The 20850-nt window shown below is 33.0% G+C and overlaps 1 protein-coding gene across 3 annotated transcripts; it reads right to left on the reverse strand.

Annotated features, from left to right (window-relative positions):
- Positions 1–305: 305 nt before the first annotated feature.
- Positions 306–20845, reverse strand: LOC128986090 (esterase B1-like). Of its 3 annotated transcripts, XM_054406215.1 has the most exons (12): positions 20394–20845; positions 17848–17976; positions 15458–15605; positions 14650–14793; positions 12853–13009; positions 11296–11481; positions 10275–10471; positions 8988–9153; positions 8387–8553; positions 4042–4192; positions 2901–3033; positions 306–1730 (listed from the first exon to the last, which is right to left on the reverse strand). In XM_054406215.1, exons 2-12 carry the CDS (start codon positions 17901–17903, stop codon positions 1544–1546), a joined length of 1692 nt encoding a protein of 563 aa, XP_054262190.1. In that variant the 5' UTR covers positions 17904–17976; positions 20394–20845; the 3' UTR covers positions 306–1543. The 3 variants fall into 3 exon arrangements, with proteins under 3 accessions (XP_054262190.1, XP_054262188.1, XP_054262191.1); XM_054406213.1 differs by lacking the exon at positions 20394–20845 and having other exon boundaries at positions 17848–18050; XM_054406216.1 differs by lacking the exons at positions 2901–3033; positions 20394–20845 and having other exon boundaries at positions 1568–1730; positions 17848–18060.
- Positions 20846–20850: the final 5 nt, after the last annotated feature.

The following is a 20850-nucleotide window of genomic DNA, read 5'->3' on the forward strand; positions in this document are numbered from 1 at the left end:
TATTTATAGCTTTTGATGTTTTTGTACTACAGTATGTTACAATTGCGTATTTAAGTATTAAATAAACACTCAGTATTACTATAATTTTGCACAGTTTGAATGTTAATATAGTTATTCTATCATTCTACTAAACCATAAAGTATATAGCATGATTCCATTGTACATTTATTTGTTTATTTTTTTACTGAAAATGAAAGTTTATAGTTATGTCAAAAAGAATTTTAATAAAGTAGATTAAAAAAAATTCAAGTTGAAAAATATATTCTTTATATTTGTTTACTTTACAAAACCGCTATGTTTATAAACTGTCCAAGAAACTTTATAATCTCAGGTACACTGTATTAAAGAACTGTATCTTAAAACAAATGTGTAACTTTTCTTCCCTTTATGCTTTCTCAACAATATCATAATAATTATTCAATTACAATTAATTGCTTGCAGGTGTTAGCATTATGTAAATCTTTCATTCAAATAGAATAGAGTTGAATAAATCATTTACAGTTAGTGCTACTGAGAAAATTCTATTTTCTCTTCATTTATGATACTTTGATAATTGGTTTGACCTAAAGATATTATAGTTGTACTTTTACTTTGGCTTGGTTAAAAAGACAGTAAATTCAACAAGTATATTTTATCAACAGCAGCACTCTCTTCTTGGTGGTTCAATTTAACTACAGTAGTGATCAGCTTCATATCCAGTCATGACGGGACCGGGTCATGGTCGGAACGGCCAAAACGTCAGATATTGAGAGGAGCATAACTAGCGGCCTTGGCGAGACCAGTAATTATCTCTCTCGGATGCGGCAACGTGTGAAAACATCCTACGGCGACAGTGGTGATCGTCTACCGCGATTACGGCAACACCCATGATCGCCTGATCGGCTTTTCGGTTAACCGAAAGCCCTTGTCTTTTTCGCATCAGACAGGAAACAAATAGAATATTGGCTATCCCAAGGAGTCGGTTATACTAGGGTATGAGGAGTTCTACTATACACTCATTTTTATTCTCAATACAAATAATGCACTGCTAACCACGTGGTATCTTTCTACCCTTCTTCTTATGATATTCTTGTCAGGTTTGACAATGTTTTTTATGATCAGCTAGTAAAGCAAATCATAGAAAAAAGTGTTGCGTCGTATTACATTCTTTGTAGTTTTTGTTTTTCATTGGCCTTAGTATGCTTACTTAACTAAACAGAATGAGGAATAATATCCAAGCCATTACCATAGCCTCCTCCTCTTATACAAGGCTGTGGCGAGACAAAAGTGACAATGCCGAAGTCCGGCCTACTGAGACAGCTGTTACACGTAATCATATGGAGCATCTGTGCAACACTAGTGTTTACAAATTTCTTGCTACTGATATTTTATGGCGAGTGCTGCATTCTTGGGCACGGCCTTGTGTTAGTGAAGATTGTGAAATTACTGTATTACACATGCCCTTCTACCAATGACAAATTACAAAATTTTATCTATTGACACATTCAACAAGATTGGATGAATATTTGGTGTTATTCAAATGTTAAATTTTGCACATTTACAACTAACCCAAAACATTATTCAAGCAATGATTGAAAGTGATATTGTCCCATATTGCCGGCCGAGGGGCCAGGAGATCTTCAGGTGCCATTCTCAAGTTGACACCAATGTGGAGGTGGTTGGTTCTACCTTCTGTGGCAGGCAGCCAATGGACATTCTGTAGCAGAGGGTCAGGACCTACAGTGGGTGTCCTGCACAAACAAACAACCTTAATATTTAACCTATACTACTTAGGAAAATAAACGATACAGACAATTTCTTTGGAGTGTGCGCATACAATTACCGACCTACTACACATTCGTTATATCTAACCAGAAAGTTTCTGTCCATGTCCTTTTGTTTCTTTTTTTATTTAGGTGTATCCCTTGATAAGAAAATGTTGATATTAAATGCCCTTTTAAAGTTTAACTTGAGTTTTGTGGCGTGGTTTGTCATTTCGTATCCTGTCTAGTACAGCAGCTTCTATTTGATAAAATAGAAATCACTTTTCCTGTGTAGTGTAGTCCAAGCTTAATAGTTCGTACTCATAGGTGGAGATTTATACTTAATACAGTACTTTAATCTGAAATGGCGACCATACAAATGTAGGTGAGCCAAGTATGAATGGAGATGAGTGGTGCGATGTTGTAGTCTTGTTACTGACTATGGCCGACTTGTTCCTTAGACCAGGACTGTCAATTAATAGTCCATACAGCCAATGGCAACTAAAGGGACCTACTGTTTAAAGTGCAATCCTAACCACATTTTTGTCTTGTAATTTACTAATTGGTTTAGTTATCAGGATAGTACTAGTAGTACTCACTAGTGCAGATTTTAATCCACACCAGAGGGTATAGCATCCACAGATCATGCCTTATAAATATCCACAATTCGTGGCATCCAAGTAGCTGGATTACTGGATGACGCCACAGTCCTTAATTACTTAATTATTTCAGTAATTATCGCATTGGTGAAGACAGATTAACTTGATATATATTGATTGATAGAATTTGTTTATTAAGGAGCTTTCTAAGGAATGAGCAAGCAAAGTTTTGAACGTGATGATATCATTTTTTGTTAAAATAAATGTGGAGATGGTTGTTTGGAGGCGTAATAAATATTTAATTTATGTGTCTGCAATCCATTGCCCATTAATACTTTGTGAAAATAGCTACCAATAGTAACATATCACATTTCATTCACAGTTATTTGAAACAACCTTATGTTGGGTTTAAAATAGACGGTACTCACTTAAAAGAAGGAATTGAAACTTAATTTTTTAAGTTTTTCTCTTTAAAACACTTAACATGATGATATGTGCTCATCATATAACAATGTAAGTAAATTATCTTTTAAATATAGTGAACTCTATATTTATTTACCCATATTTCACAAAGTTAGTCCACATTTTCACCATTCTCTGCCTAGTTATATATTCATCGGAGTGCTCTTCCAAAGTTTTTCTGTTATCTTGATTAATAAACAAATAATTCAGTTCTTCTGCATGGCAAACTCCTAGAAATAATAATCAACAATAGAATGATATTTAAATAAACAATACAAATTAAGTGATAAGTGATGTAAAAGAATGTTTGAGGGCCTCAGTTGCTAATTATTGATGTCCATAGAGTAGAGGAGACAGTAATAAAAAATTAAATATGGAAATTTAGAAAAAACACTAAATTAACACCGCCATATTTTTCAGAGTTATCCAAATAAATATTCCTTTATAAGTTTTACATAATGAACTTTTACATTAAAAATATTTACAAAGAAGAAAACAAAATTACTGCAGTATTGTAATATTATTACGTTTTGAAAGGGAACGGTCCAAACCCCGGGTCTTGTTACAAACGTTCCCGGTAGTTGTCCATTGCCTTTCGGGTCATGTCGGGTGAGATGGCTGCAACTTCATGCCTTATTCTTTCCTTGAGGCTTGAGGGCTTCTAAACTTTGAGGGCGGAACGATTGAACCAATGTGTTAACACTGGAGGCCGCCATTTAAATGACATTTTATTTTAAACACAATAATTTTAAATTATCGATTATTAAAACGACATTTTATTTAAAGCACTATAATTTTATATTTTTTAAAATGGCATAATGTGTGTTTTTGGTTAATAGCAATAAAAATGTCATATCTTACTTGGTTTTGTTTTTATTAGCTTTCCTAATAGGGGAGTTCTTTCTGCCGCACCCTGTATCTAACGTCAACCTTTTTTAGATAGAATTATTAATTCACATACCCAGAAAGTTTTTCCCGCAGTTCTAAAAGGCTATAGCATTGCTAACTAGGCTACCTATCAAAAAAGCAAAGTGATTCAATCTTAAATTGGTTTGTATCAGCAACTCAAATACCTATTTAAATCATTTCCACAAACTAAAATAAAAAAAAATGTAAAGCAGTTAATCTTTGTAGAAATCGTAAATCAACATTAGTTGGATAAATTTAAATATAACTTTTTTTGTCACTAGTTTTGTTAAAAACAAATAAAAGTAAAATAATTTAATTTTAGTCCTTACCTGAAATGTTATACTTTCTCTGAATCAATTCAACAAATTTGTTTTTGAAACGCCCAATAAACGTAAAGTAATACAAGAACACTGTTGATCGAGTTTGGTACTCCCTGGCATTGACCACAGTCCCATAACTATACAGAACGTCAGAGTATAACTGTAATGTAAATAAAAAAAGTATTAAATAGTGCAAGAGAATCATTGTAATACACATAAATGTAGACTATTCGTTATTAAAATTACTTATTTTAAAATCAGTTTTTGTTCAAAGAAAGGCTCTAGGCCAGGATTTTGAATTGTAGAAAAAGGAGGATAGCAGCTAGCTTATTTTTTACATGTTCTATGGCCTACCTACACTTTCAAGTTAAGCTAAATAAATTGTAAATAAATAAGGTAAGCACAAATTGTGGTTTTAGGATATTCTTATTTTTAAAACATTCAACTTCATTGGATCAAGTACTAACATCAGTGGCAAGCATCATTAAAAGGCATTTATGGTTTTTAACAATTTGAGAAAATTTGAAAGATGTTTAAATACATTTGATGTATTTTGTACTTTCCACACCATATTTTGTTTTATGTCTGACCAATAATTTGCTAATTATTTGATGAATTGAGATTACGATAGAAAATAAATAATAGGATATTTCTTTCATCACTATGGCGTAAAGTGACTCCTTTCGACCTGAGATCAAGTTTCACGAGGTAAAGCCAAGGGGGGGGGGGGAAATGAGCGAGGGTTGAAAAGACACTTTTTGCCCATAACTATATATATTTTTCAAAACATATTTTTGTAAAACAGCTTATACAAAAAACACATTAAAGAGTAGCAATGTTAAAATATATTCACACTATTTTGACTGGTCAGTTAAAATATCTAGTAATCCAGTTAAAAAAACTCTTACTTAGATACTTAAGTAAATTACTTTGAGATGTAACCAAATGCTTTTAATGCCAAAGCTTGCAACCAAATTGATGACACTCTGTGTTAATTATATATTCCAGTTGTATTTCCATGTCCATGTTACGTAACCAGTTTTATAATAAAAATAAACAACCCCTAATCTAGTAGTGGGTGTGCATGGACAGCACATCCACTCTGGGAAGAAGGAGTTTGTGTTAATTTAGATTGGTTGATTAATTAGTAATCGATTGATTGGTTATTAATCTATTGATTGGTTTGATTTTTAAGGCATTTTTTGTGATTTTCCACCGATCAGAATGGTCAAAAAGCGTTGGAAACTCAGTGTTTAAGGATTAAAGACTGTTGATTCATGGAATCTTGGGATTTAATAGCTTTATAACCTATAAATTAGGTTGAGGCTTTCTAATGTAACGTCAGATGATACAAATTGTATGTTAAAAATAATATTTACGTGGTTTATAGGGAAAATAACTCGTGGAAAACTTTAAATGCAAATATCTCGAAAACTAAAAGTGATACAGAGATGGGATTTTCACTGAATTGTAGCTAATTTTTACCCACATTTTACTAACCTAATTAAATGCATGCGTCTTTAAGGGTTATTTAGTAATCGACCGCCCGCGTTTAAGTTACTACGCGTTGCGTTCTGCAAACGGCAGGCGATAGTCACGATAGCTTGTATAGTGAGAAGTATTCCAAAGGCTATAAATCATTTTCTATTGTATTTGTGGTCAAACAAGCTATATAAGCCTAGATTTATTAGTAAAATATCTAAAAGTACAGATTTTAACTCTATATTTATGGTTAAATGACCAAAAAATACGTATAATTAGCATTCAAACTACTCAGGTTTATGCTTTTTACAACATTAAAATGCTTTATTACTGATTTTGTTACTTACTAATTCTTGTTCTCACCATAATATTGTTAATAAACAATCTTTATACAGTTCAATACTTTAAAACCATACATTTATACTGAAAACACGTATAGAAAATTCAATTTTCACATGACAAAAACTTAAGGTTCAAGAGTCTGTATATGGTAAACTGTATGGTGTTTGTACTTTACTAATAAACTATTAAGCCAAAAAGTGTTTATGATATTAGCCATACATATTAAAGTATGACAATAGATCTAGAGCAGCGCGCGGTGACCTTGTGCAATTTCCTTTGTCAGCGCATTCTATCGATGTTTGAGAAATACCGTAGCGATTTGGCAAACAGTTGATGTAAGACTATGTACACTTCAAATAAAACTTTTAATAATTAGTTTAATACAGATTATAGCCTCTGATGAATGTATAGATTAACAGGAAGACTAACAAAAGACCTATCTACATCTAGACGAATGCTACGATTGTTATATGAATTTAAAGGATCTTTATTAGGATTCTAACTGTTTTAAACCAATTTTGAACTAAACAAAGGATAATATAGTACCTTTGAGACTCATTTTAGCCTAAAACAGTAAATATTACGTTAATATACACTTTAAAAGTCTACAATCTGTGACTTAAAATAGTCCAACTCGGAGCAAAATAGCCAACTTTAGACTGATAAGGCTTAAAAAGTAAACATTTTTAAAGGGTAAAATATATCTATTACTGTTGAATATATAGCAATAAACATAATTATGTAGTTTATTTAATCTTAATCCTTTCAATAGCTTTATATTTCAGAAAATAAAATGGCGTTTTCGCCACGAGTTTAAAAGACGATAAATGTCATAATATTGCAAATTATAGTGTTATTTATGATTTTTTAAGGGATTTTAACATCAAATTAGTTAAACTATACTAGTAAATGATTTGAAAACCACATTTGGAGAGCTTATAACTGTATAGTTTAGCCAGAAAATGGAAAAAATCTATTATGACAAAGACAGTTCAAAAACAGTACAGGCTTATTCCTTTATTTATTTCTCTATAAAAGTAAATTATGACTTTATTTTTGTATATTTCACTGCTTAAGCACCTATTACATGGTATGTAGTGAAGTCTAAGTAATTTAAATGAACATTTTATCGTAAATTCAAGTATTACCAGTGGTTGCAAATCGGCAAGTAAAACGATTCAAAACGTAAGACTCATAGCCTAATCTTGACTTTCTAGTCATTTTAACCAATTTCATAATCACTTAATGATGAATTAGACTGTAGAATATAATAAAATTACCCATTAAAGGCCTAGTATCAAGGAAATAAGCTCATATTACAACTGAAAGTGGAATTACAGCCATTATATCAAGAAAAATCGCTAAAAAATCACTAAAATCACAAAAAAATAAAAAACCAATCAATCGATTACTAATTAATCAACCAATCTAAATTAACAAATGAAACAAACTCCTTCTTCCCAGAGTGGATGTGCTGTCCATGCACACCCACTACTAGATTCCATAGATCCAGCCACTAAAAGAGCTGATGTAAGGGCCCTTTCACACAAGGCCACTAGAAGTCACTAGTGCCACTAGTGGCCGCCACCAGCTACCGGCTGGACAATTGCAGTTGATGGTACAGGCAACTGACAAGCCACTCCACCAAGAGCCACCGTAGGACTATTTGATCAAATGCTGACGAGCAATGAACATCTCCTCACGTTACTATTCAAATACTTTTCAATCTCGCACATTAGATCCTTAGTATTAATTTGTCTTCTGATATTTTGTTTGATTCTGTTCTTCTTTCTTTTTTAAGGCAACTTTCTCCTTATTTTTCTTCTACTTGGTGATTTTTTCTAATAAAACAACTAAAAAATTCAATAGGAAACCACTCCACAACCAGCACAAGTGTGTTTATCTCCGTGTGTGAACTGACTCATGTTTACCCCATAACAGATGATGCCCGCGCTTCTGAGAGTTAGGCCTCCATTGCGACTCACATGCTTAAAGCCAGTCATTTAATTCAATGCCCTGAGACAAATTACTGTCACTGCGGTTGCCCAAGGAGACACTGCTCGGCTATTGTGTCCTGACAACCAACTGTAGTAGCCACATCTGGAGGCCCCCATTTAAAACAGTGTTTAAGCTGAGGCAGCCAACCAGTTGGGGCCACCGGTGGCCTCGTGTGAAATTCACATATTACTGATTTGCCATCTTTTTAACCAAGCCAAACTGAAAAAAAAACTAATTAATTGTAAACCATAGCAACTGTTATGTGACATAAAACAACACAGGAATAGAAACTTAGCGTGGAAATAGAATTTTAGACCATAGAAGACTCAGTGAGTGCCTCATTTAACCATGTTTCAATAAAGAATTGGCTACAGTAAATGTATCTATATAGTATTTACAGTAGATGGGATGTATGTTTCTGAAAGTTAATGGTTGTATTCTAAGACCAAAAGTCTAATAAATGATTCAAAGTTTAATCATATTGTGTTCAGTTAATATTAATTCAATTATAGTTCATCTTTTCATTACTTACATCAACGTATCCTCGAGCATGTAATTCTGATGGCGATGCATCTTTAAAATAAAAATGTTTGAGTTTTTCTGCTTTTAGTTTTGATGGACATATGTTTGATCCTGGAACTTGCAAGGCATATACATATTCTAAATCATTGGTAATATTCCTGATGGTTTCTTCTTTTTCTAAAAAAATTGCAAGGAAAGAAATTTTATTAAAAATTATCTGCTAACAAAGTTCAGTTGTTAGTTAATTGTGAATAAATAGCTTAATAAGTTAGTTTACGGGTGTCCTCTTCAAGTTTCTACTTACCAAACTTTGATTTACATTCATTAAGTAATTCTGTATAAGCTAAGTAAGGATAGCAATTCTAAGTATATATTAACTTCGATATATAATTTTGATACGTGGGATTTCTTAGTTTTACAACTAAACTAGTTTTAAACTGAGTTAACAAGAGCTGACTTTAACTCCCAAGGGACTGAAAATTCTTGTTATTCCCTAGGGAAAAAGCTGCATTAGACCAGAAATCTGAAGTGTATTAAAATTTTTTTTACTTAATTTTAATCATGCTTCTTTTATTCAGAAGAATAATAAATCTGCCTAACATACAACCTACCAAAGAGCCTTATGATCCCTTCTCCATCATTTATTCCCAAAAGGGTTGGTAAAAAAAAGTCCTTTTTCTGTTTTATCAACTTGTAAGGAAATTCAGGCAGAAAAGGCATTCGACTGGTGTTTTTATCAATGGTAGGAGTAAAAATAGTTAGCCCTGTCTTATAATCCTGTGGAATAAAAAATGAACAATTAGTGAACAATAATGAGAAAATAATCATTTGAAACATTATTTACCAGTATGCATAAAATACACAATTTCTAAGCTATAACAGTTGTAGTTATTATACAGGGTGAATTGTAATTGTCCCCCCCCCAACTTTTTCCTACATTTTTTCAAATATCAATCCCAGACCACTTCCAAACATTGTTGGGTAGTAAATACTTCAATTTGACAAGGTGGTCATTTCCGGTTGCCATCTTGGATTCGCCATATTGGATGCAAGATATTTTTTTCAATGTAAAGGTGGGGTTGTGACCCATTATTTCGAACTAGATTTATACCGTTATCACAATGCCAGAAACCGTTAAAATAAATCTTGATCCATTCCAAAGTTATGAGGGCTTTTTATAACTGTATTTATAGCCCATATTAACATTGTGCATTCACAAACTAAGGGTAGAAAAATTTTGGGGGTTCAAAAATAAAAAAAGGGAGGTTTGAATCTAAAAAAAAAATGTTTAGCAAATAATTCTGGGAACGGCAATCCAGCCTTTTGAAATACTTTGATTAAGTATAAAATTATTTCAGAACGCATTAAAGTCAAACAAAAGTCAATAGTTTATTTCACGGCTGTGCTGAGTTTTCCGTACTGCCCTATGGGCTGGAATGACTGGCTGTTGCGTAGTTGGGAACGAAGAAAACACTTCCCCCTGTCATACCCCACTATGCAGCGGAAGCGCTAGCTGAAAGGTTGAAAGTCCATCCAAATGCCAGTGTGGTGTGTAAACATTGTGGTATGTACTGGTCCCTTTGTAAACAAGAAAGGCATTTGCACAAAAAATGCTTGGTAAATTCAGATGGAGCCCGATAAATGTTAGGATAGGTGTAGTTAAATATAACCGTTTAAAATAAGTTTAAAATGCTGTCAACATGTCTTAAAATTGTTGTCTTAAAAGTGAATAAATGAACAGTCGCCTATTTTAACAGTTTTCTTTCTTTTTAATGCAATTAATTATAGTGATAATTTTAACATGTAAACCATCATGCTCCTACTTCCTACTACACCTACTTCCTGATTTTGTGAAATAATACACTTCCTATGTAATTATTTATTCATTTATTTTGTACCTGAGGAGCCTCAATTAGGTTCTGTGCTCTGACTATGTCCTCATACTGAGCAGTTCTCAGGCAGATGAGAACCTCAGACAAATTCTCGTGAGGACAGTTTAGCCGCTTTGCCAGCTCCACTGCAAACTGTCTGTTATCTTCTCTCACTCTGTAAGCTAAAGGCGACCCACTGTCTCCTATGATTCTGTGGAACAATCCTGTATAGGACAAGAGAAGAGGATTTTATGATGTCTGGCTAGGGTATATAAACTAACGTATTGATAATAATTGGAAGCAACATGCAAAATGAAAAACTCTTTTTTCCCTTTTTTTTTGCAAGTATCTCATTTTTATGTATGGAAGTATCAAGCAGAGAACATAGTGAAAGGATGAACATTACTGATGAATAGCAGTGGAAGCACCAGGGATATCTATAATAGTGTTCTTCACAGTTGCAAAGCATTCACACTACGTACGTGCTAAAATCACAATTTTACATGCTAAAATTACAATTTTACATGCTAAAATTACAATTTTACAACAGTTTTAAGAATGAATTATGAGTAGGCCTAGACCAAAATTCACTTACAAGACGGCTACAAAGTACTTTTATGTTTATTTGATGTTAGTGGGAAGATAAACTTAGAGGTACAACGCTTGGACTCCAGTTGTTAGTGTGGTTGACTGTTTGGACTGATCATTGGCCGAGAGGTCTGATGTATTGTCTTTCTAATAGATCAAGGGTGTAAATACTGTCTTGAGTCATGAGGTCTAGTGTACCAATGAGTTCACATGTCTGCGAGAGCTCGGTAGGAGAGGCCCATCTAAAATAATAATGGTGGAAGTTGATCGAATGGGTTTCTTTGTGAGTTGTACCTCAAATCAGGCATTTCCCTACTTTATACTTGTCTATACTGTGATTTTTTGCCAAAACTCGTTTTATACAAATATTGATGGGTTCTTACGGGGAGGGAAGAACACGAAATCAGTAGGCTATACTTAAATCAATGAATCTCTGAAGTTCAAAGGGTTTATAACTTACCGACAGAGAGCGGGGAAAGGTAGTGTAAGTGAACAGATACGGCTCCAGCACTCTCCCCAAAGATTGTGACTTGATGTGGGTCTCCACCAAAGTTGTGTATCTCTGACTGAACCCACAGTAGTGCAAATCTCTGGTCCTTCAACCCTGCATTGCCTGGTGCATCATTTACACCCATGTTGAGGAACCCTGAAAACACAACTACTATTTTAACAGGCATGTTTATAAACTGTATGGTAAAAGCTTAAAAATAAAAAGTAAACCATACTCTCCTGTTTTTAGTATTTGTTTAAATCTTATCAGCTATATTCATTAGAAAAACAGGCCATGCAGTTTCATTAACTAAATTAAATCAAATCATTTATACATTGGAAGCATGCCAGGCTTAGCCCTTTGGAAATCAGCCTGTGGGGCAGAGCCCTTAGGAAAATCGTCCATATCAATACTTTTCGGCAAATCTACACACCCTAAGCTTCATTTTGATGTGCCATATGCCTATATTTTTATTTGGTAAATGACCTTAACAGTTTGCATAAAATTTGATTGTATCACTTTAATAATATGCTTTTTGTTTGTTTTAGAAATGGAGTTTATAGCTAGCTTATATGGGAAAATTAATTTTGGGCCTTGTGGAAAACATAAAAATAAATATAAAGCATAATACTGATATTTCAATCTAGTATACAAATTCTAGAGAGAGTATTTTAGAGGTAATTTTTCAAAGTAGCTTTTGTTCTTGCAAATAAATAAATAAATCCTTTATTTAAAGCGGTCCTCATTCAAAACTGGTTTTAAAGACAACTCAAAGTCATAAACAATACATTTTATACAATAAATACAAACAGTACAAACAGCAAGTGAAACTAAACCAGCTTTAGTTTGGCCTTAAACGAATAACATGACAGACTTTTCATGTTTCTTCGGAGGGGTATTGTATGCCTGGGGTCCAAAGTAAGAGAACCCCTTTTTACCTGTCTCACACCGCACGCTCGGCATTTCAAGCAAGCCATCCTGCCTAGTACAGCGTTTCCTATATGATGTTCGAGGCACAAGTTTCCTTTTCAAATAGGGAGGCAAATTATAAGACAGTGTCTTGTTATAACAATCGAAACAGTATGTAAATATATTGTTTTTTCCAAAGAGAGCACCTTAGCCTGTTTGCAATAGGCAGATATATGATAAAACTTCCTCAGATTGAAAACAAACCTTAGGGCTCGGTTTTTCAACCTCATAAAGAACTCTACAATCAAGAGTAAGACATTCACCAAACGATGTAGAAGTGCATAGTGAATTATGGGGAAGACTGTTGATTTAATCAACTCTAGCTTAGCAGTTTCAGATAATATCCCTCTCAATCACACAGATTTAGGCATGTATAGTAAAACAAAGATTCAGAGCGTATATTTTGGACATCACTGCTTTTCCCAGGTAAGCTAGCTGAACTCTAAACACTCTAACCCTTAATAAAATTCCTAAATCCCCAGCATAGATTTTCCTTAAAATACAAGTCAGTAAGTCAATACACCACACATGCTTTATATTTTTGATGTAGGTACACACCTAAAGCTCCTAGCCTGTAGTTGAGAGTAACCATAACCACTCCTTCAGCTATCAGCAAATCTGGACCATAAGAATCATAGTTGCCAGACCCTTGAGTGAAAAATCCGCCGTGAATCCATACAATTACTGGCAGAGGTTTACGTTCTGGCGAAGGCAGCTATGTTATATAATGTATACTGTTAATAATGAATAGTGGCTGACATACAAGGGGCTAAGGAGGAGGCAGGGGGTTTGCTTTTCAGGTCTCAGATGAACTTTTGGTGGAGGAATAAGGTTCACATTATTAATCCTGAATCATCCACTTAATCACTATGGTGTGCGATTGAGTGATTATTGCGGTTATGCAAGATCTGTCTTTAAACAGTGAGTTACAGTAAAAATCATGCAATACCTTTTACTTTTAATTTTTAATACTTTACTTTTATATTATTGATGGTCAATCATTTGATACCAACACAAATGAAGTTTGATATGGATAAACAATAACAATTCATTGTTAAGCACCGAGGAGATGATGATTATTGTAAGACATATTACTTAGTCGTACAGCTCAAAATTCTGGATAGTGGTTTCATTACATGATCCGACACTACTGTGTCATCTTCAGCTGAGTACTGGTGAAGTATATTCCACTAAATGGCTTTATCCTCTTTGTCATAGTTTTCAAGTATACAAAACACAAACACAGCATGTAGATATAACAAAATAAATACCCCGCCCGCAGCATACCTAAGCGAATTTCCATTTACACAACTGGATTTCTACTAAAATATTCCCTAAAAAATGTCAGATTCATTTCCTATTTAAATAACATTCATTTTAGTGACAACTTAGGTTTGATGCTATGGGGAAGATATTGAGCTGTGTGTGAGTGTGTTTTTTAATTAATTATATATATATATATATATATATATATATGTATATATATATATATATTGATAGGTTATTATGAAAGAAACAAAATTCCCAAATTTGATTAAAATATATCCATACACAAGCAAACTACAACAGTTTATTTATTCTCCATAAGAATAACATGGGAATTTTAAATTTAAAATTTTTTTATTATCTTTGTAACTGTTGGGCATACAACATCGCTTCAATATACAAAATTATGCCTTTTTTTAAGCTCTACAAAATGGTTTAGAGAGAAATTATGAAATTTTGTGTTTTTAGCGTCAAAATGGAAAAAAATCTATTTTTTACCCCATAAAACCCCCCATAAACCACCGTTCCCATAGTCCGATTATGCTGGTTCACGAAATTGTTTAAATAAACGTAGGTTTACACGTTTGTACCAAATTTCATCAAAATCGGATGATTTTTGCTCAAGTTATCACACTAACGGACATATATATATTTGAACGGATGGTGTTTTTGGCCTCTGGGGACCTCAAATTGAAAAGCCTGACTGTTTTTCCTTATCCAGGATTATCGGTGTTATAACAATTGCAGTGGACGGCTGTTTCTTTGATGGGAATGCGAAAAGAAAATTAAATTTGAGATAGAGCTGAAATTGTGTTTTTAAGAAAAAACTTCACTTGTATCAGTATTCTTGTGAGTTTTTCTGTAAATTTCATACTCTTCCAACGTGTCCAATTTTCTGCCTTTGTCACTTATGTGAAGTACTTCGAGACAGTCTTCTATTATTCCGAATTATGGTTATTCTTATCAATTATATGTTGGCTGAACTGGACATCTCGTATAACAAGTTTCTTATATGTGAGTTCCTAATATGTTTTTTTTTTTGTAAAATTTGCACAGTTACCGGTAACATTTCATTCAATTTTCACTGACCTGCGGAGAGTATACATTCAAGAATAAACAGTCCTCATCCATTAACATTGTATCACTTCCAGGAATAGTTGAGATCTGGGGGCAAATCGCTCGATGCACTTTGCCGTCCCTGACTTGAGTCCATTTTTTAGGTGGGATTGGGTCCTAGAAAATTATTTAAAATCAAACATGTAGGTAACTTAATACCACTTTAATTTATTGTTCAAAAATAGGAATATTTACAAGATTTAGCATACAGGACATATTTTTGAATCATCAGTCCTTTTGATGGCGTTTTTGACATACGTACACAATTATATGTTCCAATTACTTAAAAGGAAATGTGATACAAACTGTAACTAATGTCAACGTCAACAAAACTAACTATATCGTGAAAGGGGGTAATAACATTAACTCAATGTTAAACAAGAATTAAAATTACAATCTGGCCATAGTGACAGCTTAAATGTTTTAATTAATATTTTATTACTTTTAAGTGTTTCCATCCTGTTGGCATTTTCTTTGAGAGGATAGTTTGAATTCTGGTCTAGATTTTTTTTCATCTTACGAAAGTTACATGAATTGCTGTCCTACAGGATATGGTGTCATGAGTACAGAAACAAACATATTTAAATGGTTGGAATTTTCTGGATCTATGAGGAAAACTATCAAATGTTAGCCATTATTCAAACCAACGATAACATAATAAATCTTTGGTTTAATCTAAGATTAGATTGAATATTCTAATTGAACCCTTGAAAAATTATACAATTCAATCTAACCTAAAGATCAATCCATTATCTAAGTGTAAGTAAATAGCTTAAATTACCTTGAATCGCAAATCTCCCAATGGTGGACTTGCATATGGAATTCCTTTAAAGGAATAAATTATCTGTTTTGACCAATTAGACAAGATTTGCAGTCCCTCAATGGGCCCAGCACTTGTGTTTATTACTATTGTCTTCTCCTCAGCTGAACTAAAACAACACAACATTATTTAACAAATTAGGCTATTTTACATCTGTCTGTAGTCCAAAATTTAACCAACAACTATTTTATAGCTAGTGCTGATAGTTTTTAACGGATAGGACCCAGCGACAGCAGTAGACTTCCAAAGTGACCCAGTTACAAGGGATCAGTTACCATTATGATAAAGTGTCGTTCTATTTTATGTCCTTGCTGTGTTTTGTGTTTTATTTATAAATTTTTAAGGCCATTAATTTTTCAAATTAAGAAGTTCTCCCTTAGTTTGGCTTCAGTAGGCCTAGTCCCATATTTTTAATTAGCTTATGAAACAATTAAAGGATTTAATCCTTAATAACTGTTACTATACGGACAATAAATGCAATAAGTCATTTAGGGCCCTAGTGTATCTTTTAGTAAAACCCAACAACAACATAACAGTCAATTACCACCCAGATTCAGTATATGAATTGGTGACTAAACGAGTATTAACTGGGCGACCTTTAGGTATATTAAAGAGGCGGTGATTAACTGCTAGTATATTTATACTGTATATAGTATATATGTGTGTCGAATAAATTATGTCCCCACATTTTTTGAATACTCTGCATTTTGTTTAATTATTACACCCAATTAATCAATTGCACTAGGGCAAGGCTCAGGTTCGTCCCCTGATGGTACCTACTATACATTGATAAGGCACTGATACAGATAATAAATTGACAGGGCAATATAGCATAGGCAAAGCCTATCTTTGTTGTTTATTAGTGAATTTCCTTATAGGAAAGTAGCTATTACCATAGGTGGCACGGTAAGACCTAGACCCGGGACTGATATCCTTTTTCATTTTGATTTAGCTTGGGTAATTGTTATAAATTCATCCTTAAAAAAGCGGACATTTAACAAAATTTAAATCATATCATATTTTATATGAAGAGTTACTAGATTCAATTATAACAACTACAGATTGCAATTCCGAAGACATCTTTAACAACAAAGGTGCAATCACTTTAAGTTTTAAGAGTAGAAAGGAAGGTAAGTATAAAATGGCTGCCATTTTGAAATTTTGATTACCTTTTAAATGTTGTCATAACTTTTTTTCTCTCAACCGATTTTTACAATCAAAGAGTCATTGGATTTTGAAATGGTAGGCCTGAGTGCTTTAAACGTAATTTAAGTAATAAGTTGTATACATTTTATGCAGCTGTACTGGATGGTTTTTATGAACTTCGACTTTGAACATTTGCATAAGCCGTCGTTAAAATTACTTCACATAAACACACACGAAAACATGTATAATTACAAATCATGTACATGCGCGTGAGGCCGGCCAAGGACAAAACCAGACTTGTGTGAAGTAATTTTGACGGCTTATGCAAGAGAATATGTTTGACATTTGACGACTGAAGATAAGATTTGAAAATGGGGTTTTAAGCCCAAAACTATAGTCATCCAAGACAATAGAAGACTGATTGACAACAGGTTAGTAACCTCATTTTATGTCAATAGATCAATCCTGGAGGTAAATTATGTATATAAATGTATAATTTGGTTTTGCATAGTCCTCATCATATTTTTTTACATTAATTATGTAAACCTTTAAATTTGGAAAGTTAACCTCAAACTTGTTATAAATTGTTGACATGAGATAAGAAATTGTTGTATCACTTTACAAGTCTTAAGTTCAAGGCCAAACAATATCAATGTAGAAAATATGTTGTGCTGTGTACTTCAAAAATCCAGTTTTTTGTGTAAAGCTTGTGGTTTGATGCCAGGGAATTTAGTGTGAAACATTTAGGTATGCTTTTTATCTCATAAATAATAATTTAAGAAAATAACTTTTAAAATTTGAATTTTCGTATAGGCAGCTAAGGTAGGCTATGTGGGGAACTTTGTGAAAAGTTGTCATCCATCAGACAATTTTGGTTTAAGATTTTATAGGTATAGATTAACATATCTTGAAAATGTTGTGTAAAATTACCCATTTTTTTAGTTTTTAGAACAGTTATGTCTAGGATTAATTTTTAATTATTGACTAATTAATTATTGATTAATTATTTAATCATAGGAAAGGATGTTGTGTAATCCTAAAAATTTTATAAAGTGATTTTAGCTTAAATATGTTTAGGAAATGGAGAATTTAAATGTACAATAATTTTCCTGATTAAATAATTTTACCAAAACCTATAGTTTTGCTTTGTACTAAGATCGAACAATTAAGTACTCATTTACAAAAACATAGTTGATCAGACTTACCCAAGAATTGGTTTTACTATAAAGATGCACAGCCAGACTAGGGAACACAGCACCATGTTGACATGAAGCTCTCTGAGCCAGTAATGGCAGCTCTTGAGCAGTGTGTTGTAACCTACAGTTCCCCTGTACCTAAATAAAACCCTTACCATTAAAACTGTCAGAATATGGCAGACAGTGATTTATGACCTAATACTAAATCAACATTTCAATCACGTAATCATGAATCATGATTTAAGTTTTCATGAAAGGACTTCCATTCTTTTTCAACAATTACACAAATCCAAACAAATGTACTGGAGGGTTTGTTTGTCTTCAAATCAAACATTTGATCCCTAGGGGGACCTGATGCTGTTTTTAAAAAAAAAACGTGAATAATGCCAAATGACATGAAAAACCATTTAGTCGGTTTCAAAATATAAAATTGCTGCCATTTTGAATTGGTAGAGATAAGAAAAATTATACTTTGTGGATGGATTTAGTCTTATGTCAACACTAACGTAATGAACTAAGTTTGAAGACAATGGCGGTCCAAAACTATGTTATGGATACATTTGTGAAAATCAAATAGATAGACAAAGGCTTGTGCCTTATCTAAATAAACTAACACAAAATAAGTTATAAAAGTAGAGATTATAACATTGAAACACTTTTGTATTAAGAAAGAACTACAATAAAATCAAATATCATTAACAAACAGTCCAAAACTGTCAGCTGATCATATGATAATTTTTACATTCAAATAAGTACAGTTGAGACAGTAAGTAGCAGATTCATATTAATGGCAAAACTATGTAGCCACAGAAGCCAGGTATTTTAGACCATCGGACCATATTATGATGTTCTTATTATCTCGACCTAAGGAACAAATACTCCTGCTTCAGCAATCCTGCAGACTAAGCAAATTTCAATTTGTCTGATGTTAGCATAAAATATTTCCATAAACAAGACATATTTATTCCCCTTTAAAATTTCGTTAGCTTTAACAAGTACAGTAGAACTTCTTTAATCCAAACCCTTGTAATCCAAACGTCCCCTTAATCCGAACGCCTCATTGCTGTACTCTATACGCAGTACAGTAGTTCTATATTGTTTACTGTATTTATTGATATACGCATAGTAATTGTTTAAATTGTAATGTACAGTGCTCTTTATTATTTATTCACTATGTTTACTACTGTATAAAATAACGTCTGTATTTAACTTTACAAAGAATTTTTCACTTTTCCTGTAGCAATTACGATCCATTTTAGCCACGTTTTAGCTTTTGTCATGTAAAAACAACAATATATTCTGTAATCCAAACTATTCAATAGGTAGTCCGAATTACCCCTGGTCCCAATTAGTTCAGAGTAAAGAGGTTCTACTGTACCTAGGTTTGCAACTACGGGGAAAGTACAAGTGTTTATTTTTACAAAATGAAACCCGTAAGTATAGAGTGAAATAAATAATTTGCCAAATTTGATCAAAATACATCTGTAAGATCGCCCCTCCCCCCTCGTGATAAGGTAGCGTGCCACTTATGGTAATAACTACTTCCCTATAGAATTCAAAGTTCTCTAAAACATAATATTTTCCAGATACATATTGTATTTGTATGGGCTAACATCCATGATACAGTATCATTATCAATAGTGGGGTTGTATAGTTGCATATAGTGGCAGAATATTTCAGTTCTGGCGGGGAGGCTGCAATTTTAGGTGGTTATTTATTTTCTGGTATACAAGTAGGTGGTATACAAGTTTCTGAACCTAAAACCACCCAGACCCCAATTTTTAAGGACCTCGGTCGTCTGTAATGACGTCGTTAAGATGGCGGCCGTAAGAGGATGCTGGGTTGCCATGAATTGGCTATAATGACCGAATGCCTGAACCAATTTTTATGAAATTTTGCACACAAGTGCTTGAATACATTATCTCGGCCTAGGTTGTCAATGGTCGAGTTTGATCAAGTCTTTTCAAAATGGTGGCCGTTTAAAACTAAAATTTTTTAAAAATCTTTCAGTGTTTTGTGTTTTCAACTCCCTCCAGAGATCTGCAGCAACCTATTCACTTTCCTTGCAATCAAAGGTTGCACTACCGTCTCTGCATTTCATGGAATAGGCAAAATACCCCCACCACAGCAAACCTGCAGATTAAGTGAGTTTACATTTCCCTGATATGATTTTCAATTAAATCAATTTCAATAACATTAGGTTTCACAAGTACCTAGGGTTGCTGCTACAGGGAGAGTAATAAAGTGAGTTTTTATTAATATATTTATAGCTAAGTTTAAAATAAATAAATTTGCCGTGTTTCATTTAAATAAAATCATAAATAAGTAAACTACAACAGTTTATGTTCTCTCCGTAATAATAACATAGGAGTTTTAAGTAAACAAAAACTGTTTACAATGTTTTGAATTTTCTCCGTAACCAATATAACCTTATAAAAACACTTCAATTCACTAAATAATTTGTTTGATTAAGATCTTCAAAATAGTTTAGAGAAAAATTAGGGAATTTCATGTTCATAAAATCATAAAACCCGATTTTCAAAAATGGTACTTACAGTCAGTCAACAAGTATTAGACGTCTTAAAGTAATATTAAATGTCCTATAACAACCTAAGTGTACTTCTGATGCATTGAAAAAATATTTTTTTTGAATCTGCTTTTAATTGATCTACCACATATCACTGTAGTTAAACATTTGCTTGTTATCTGAATAACCTTCAAATAAACCTCAAAATCTCTGAACAGTTGCAGGTCAACAGTATGTATGATATTTTTCTGTGATGTATCTATCTAGTGGTATTTATGATTTAGATGTAATATCTATGATGTTTTCTTGAAGCCGAATGTACACACATAAAAGTGAATTAGCTCAAATCTCGAGTAAAATGCACTCTTCCAGCTTGATGACTCTCATTTTTTAAATTGTTTTTAGTTTTCTTTGTGTGTTGGGTGTTATTTAACCCAATGACACTGTCCTCTACGGCCACACTGGTAAGGCTGGCAAGCACTTCA

Source organism: Macrosteles quadrilineatus, unplaced genomic scaffold, assembly GCF_028750875.1.
Source record: "Macrosteles quadrilineatus isolate MER2022 unplaced genomic scaffold, UCM_ALF_1.0 Scaffold_2__2_contigs__length_208266976, whole genome shotgun sequence".
Taxonomy (NCBI): domain Eukaryota; kingdom Metazoa; phylum Arthropoda; class Insecta; order Hemiptera; family Cicadellidae; genus Macrosteles; species Macrosteles quadrilineatus.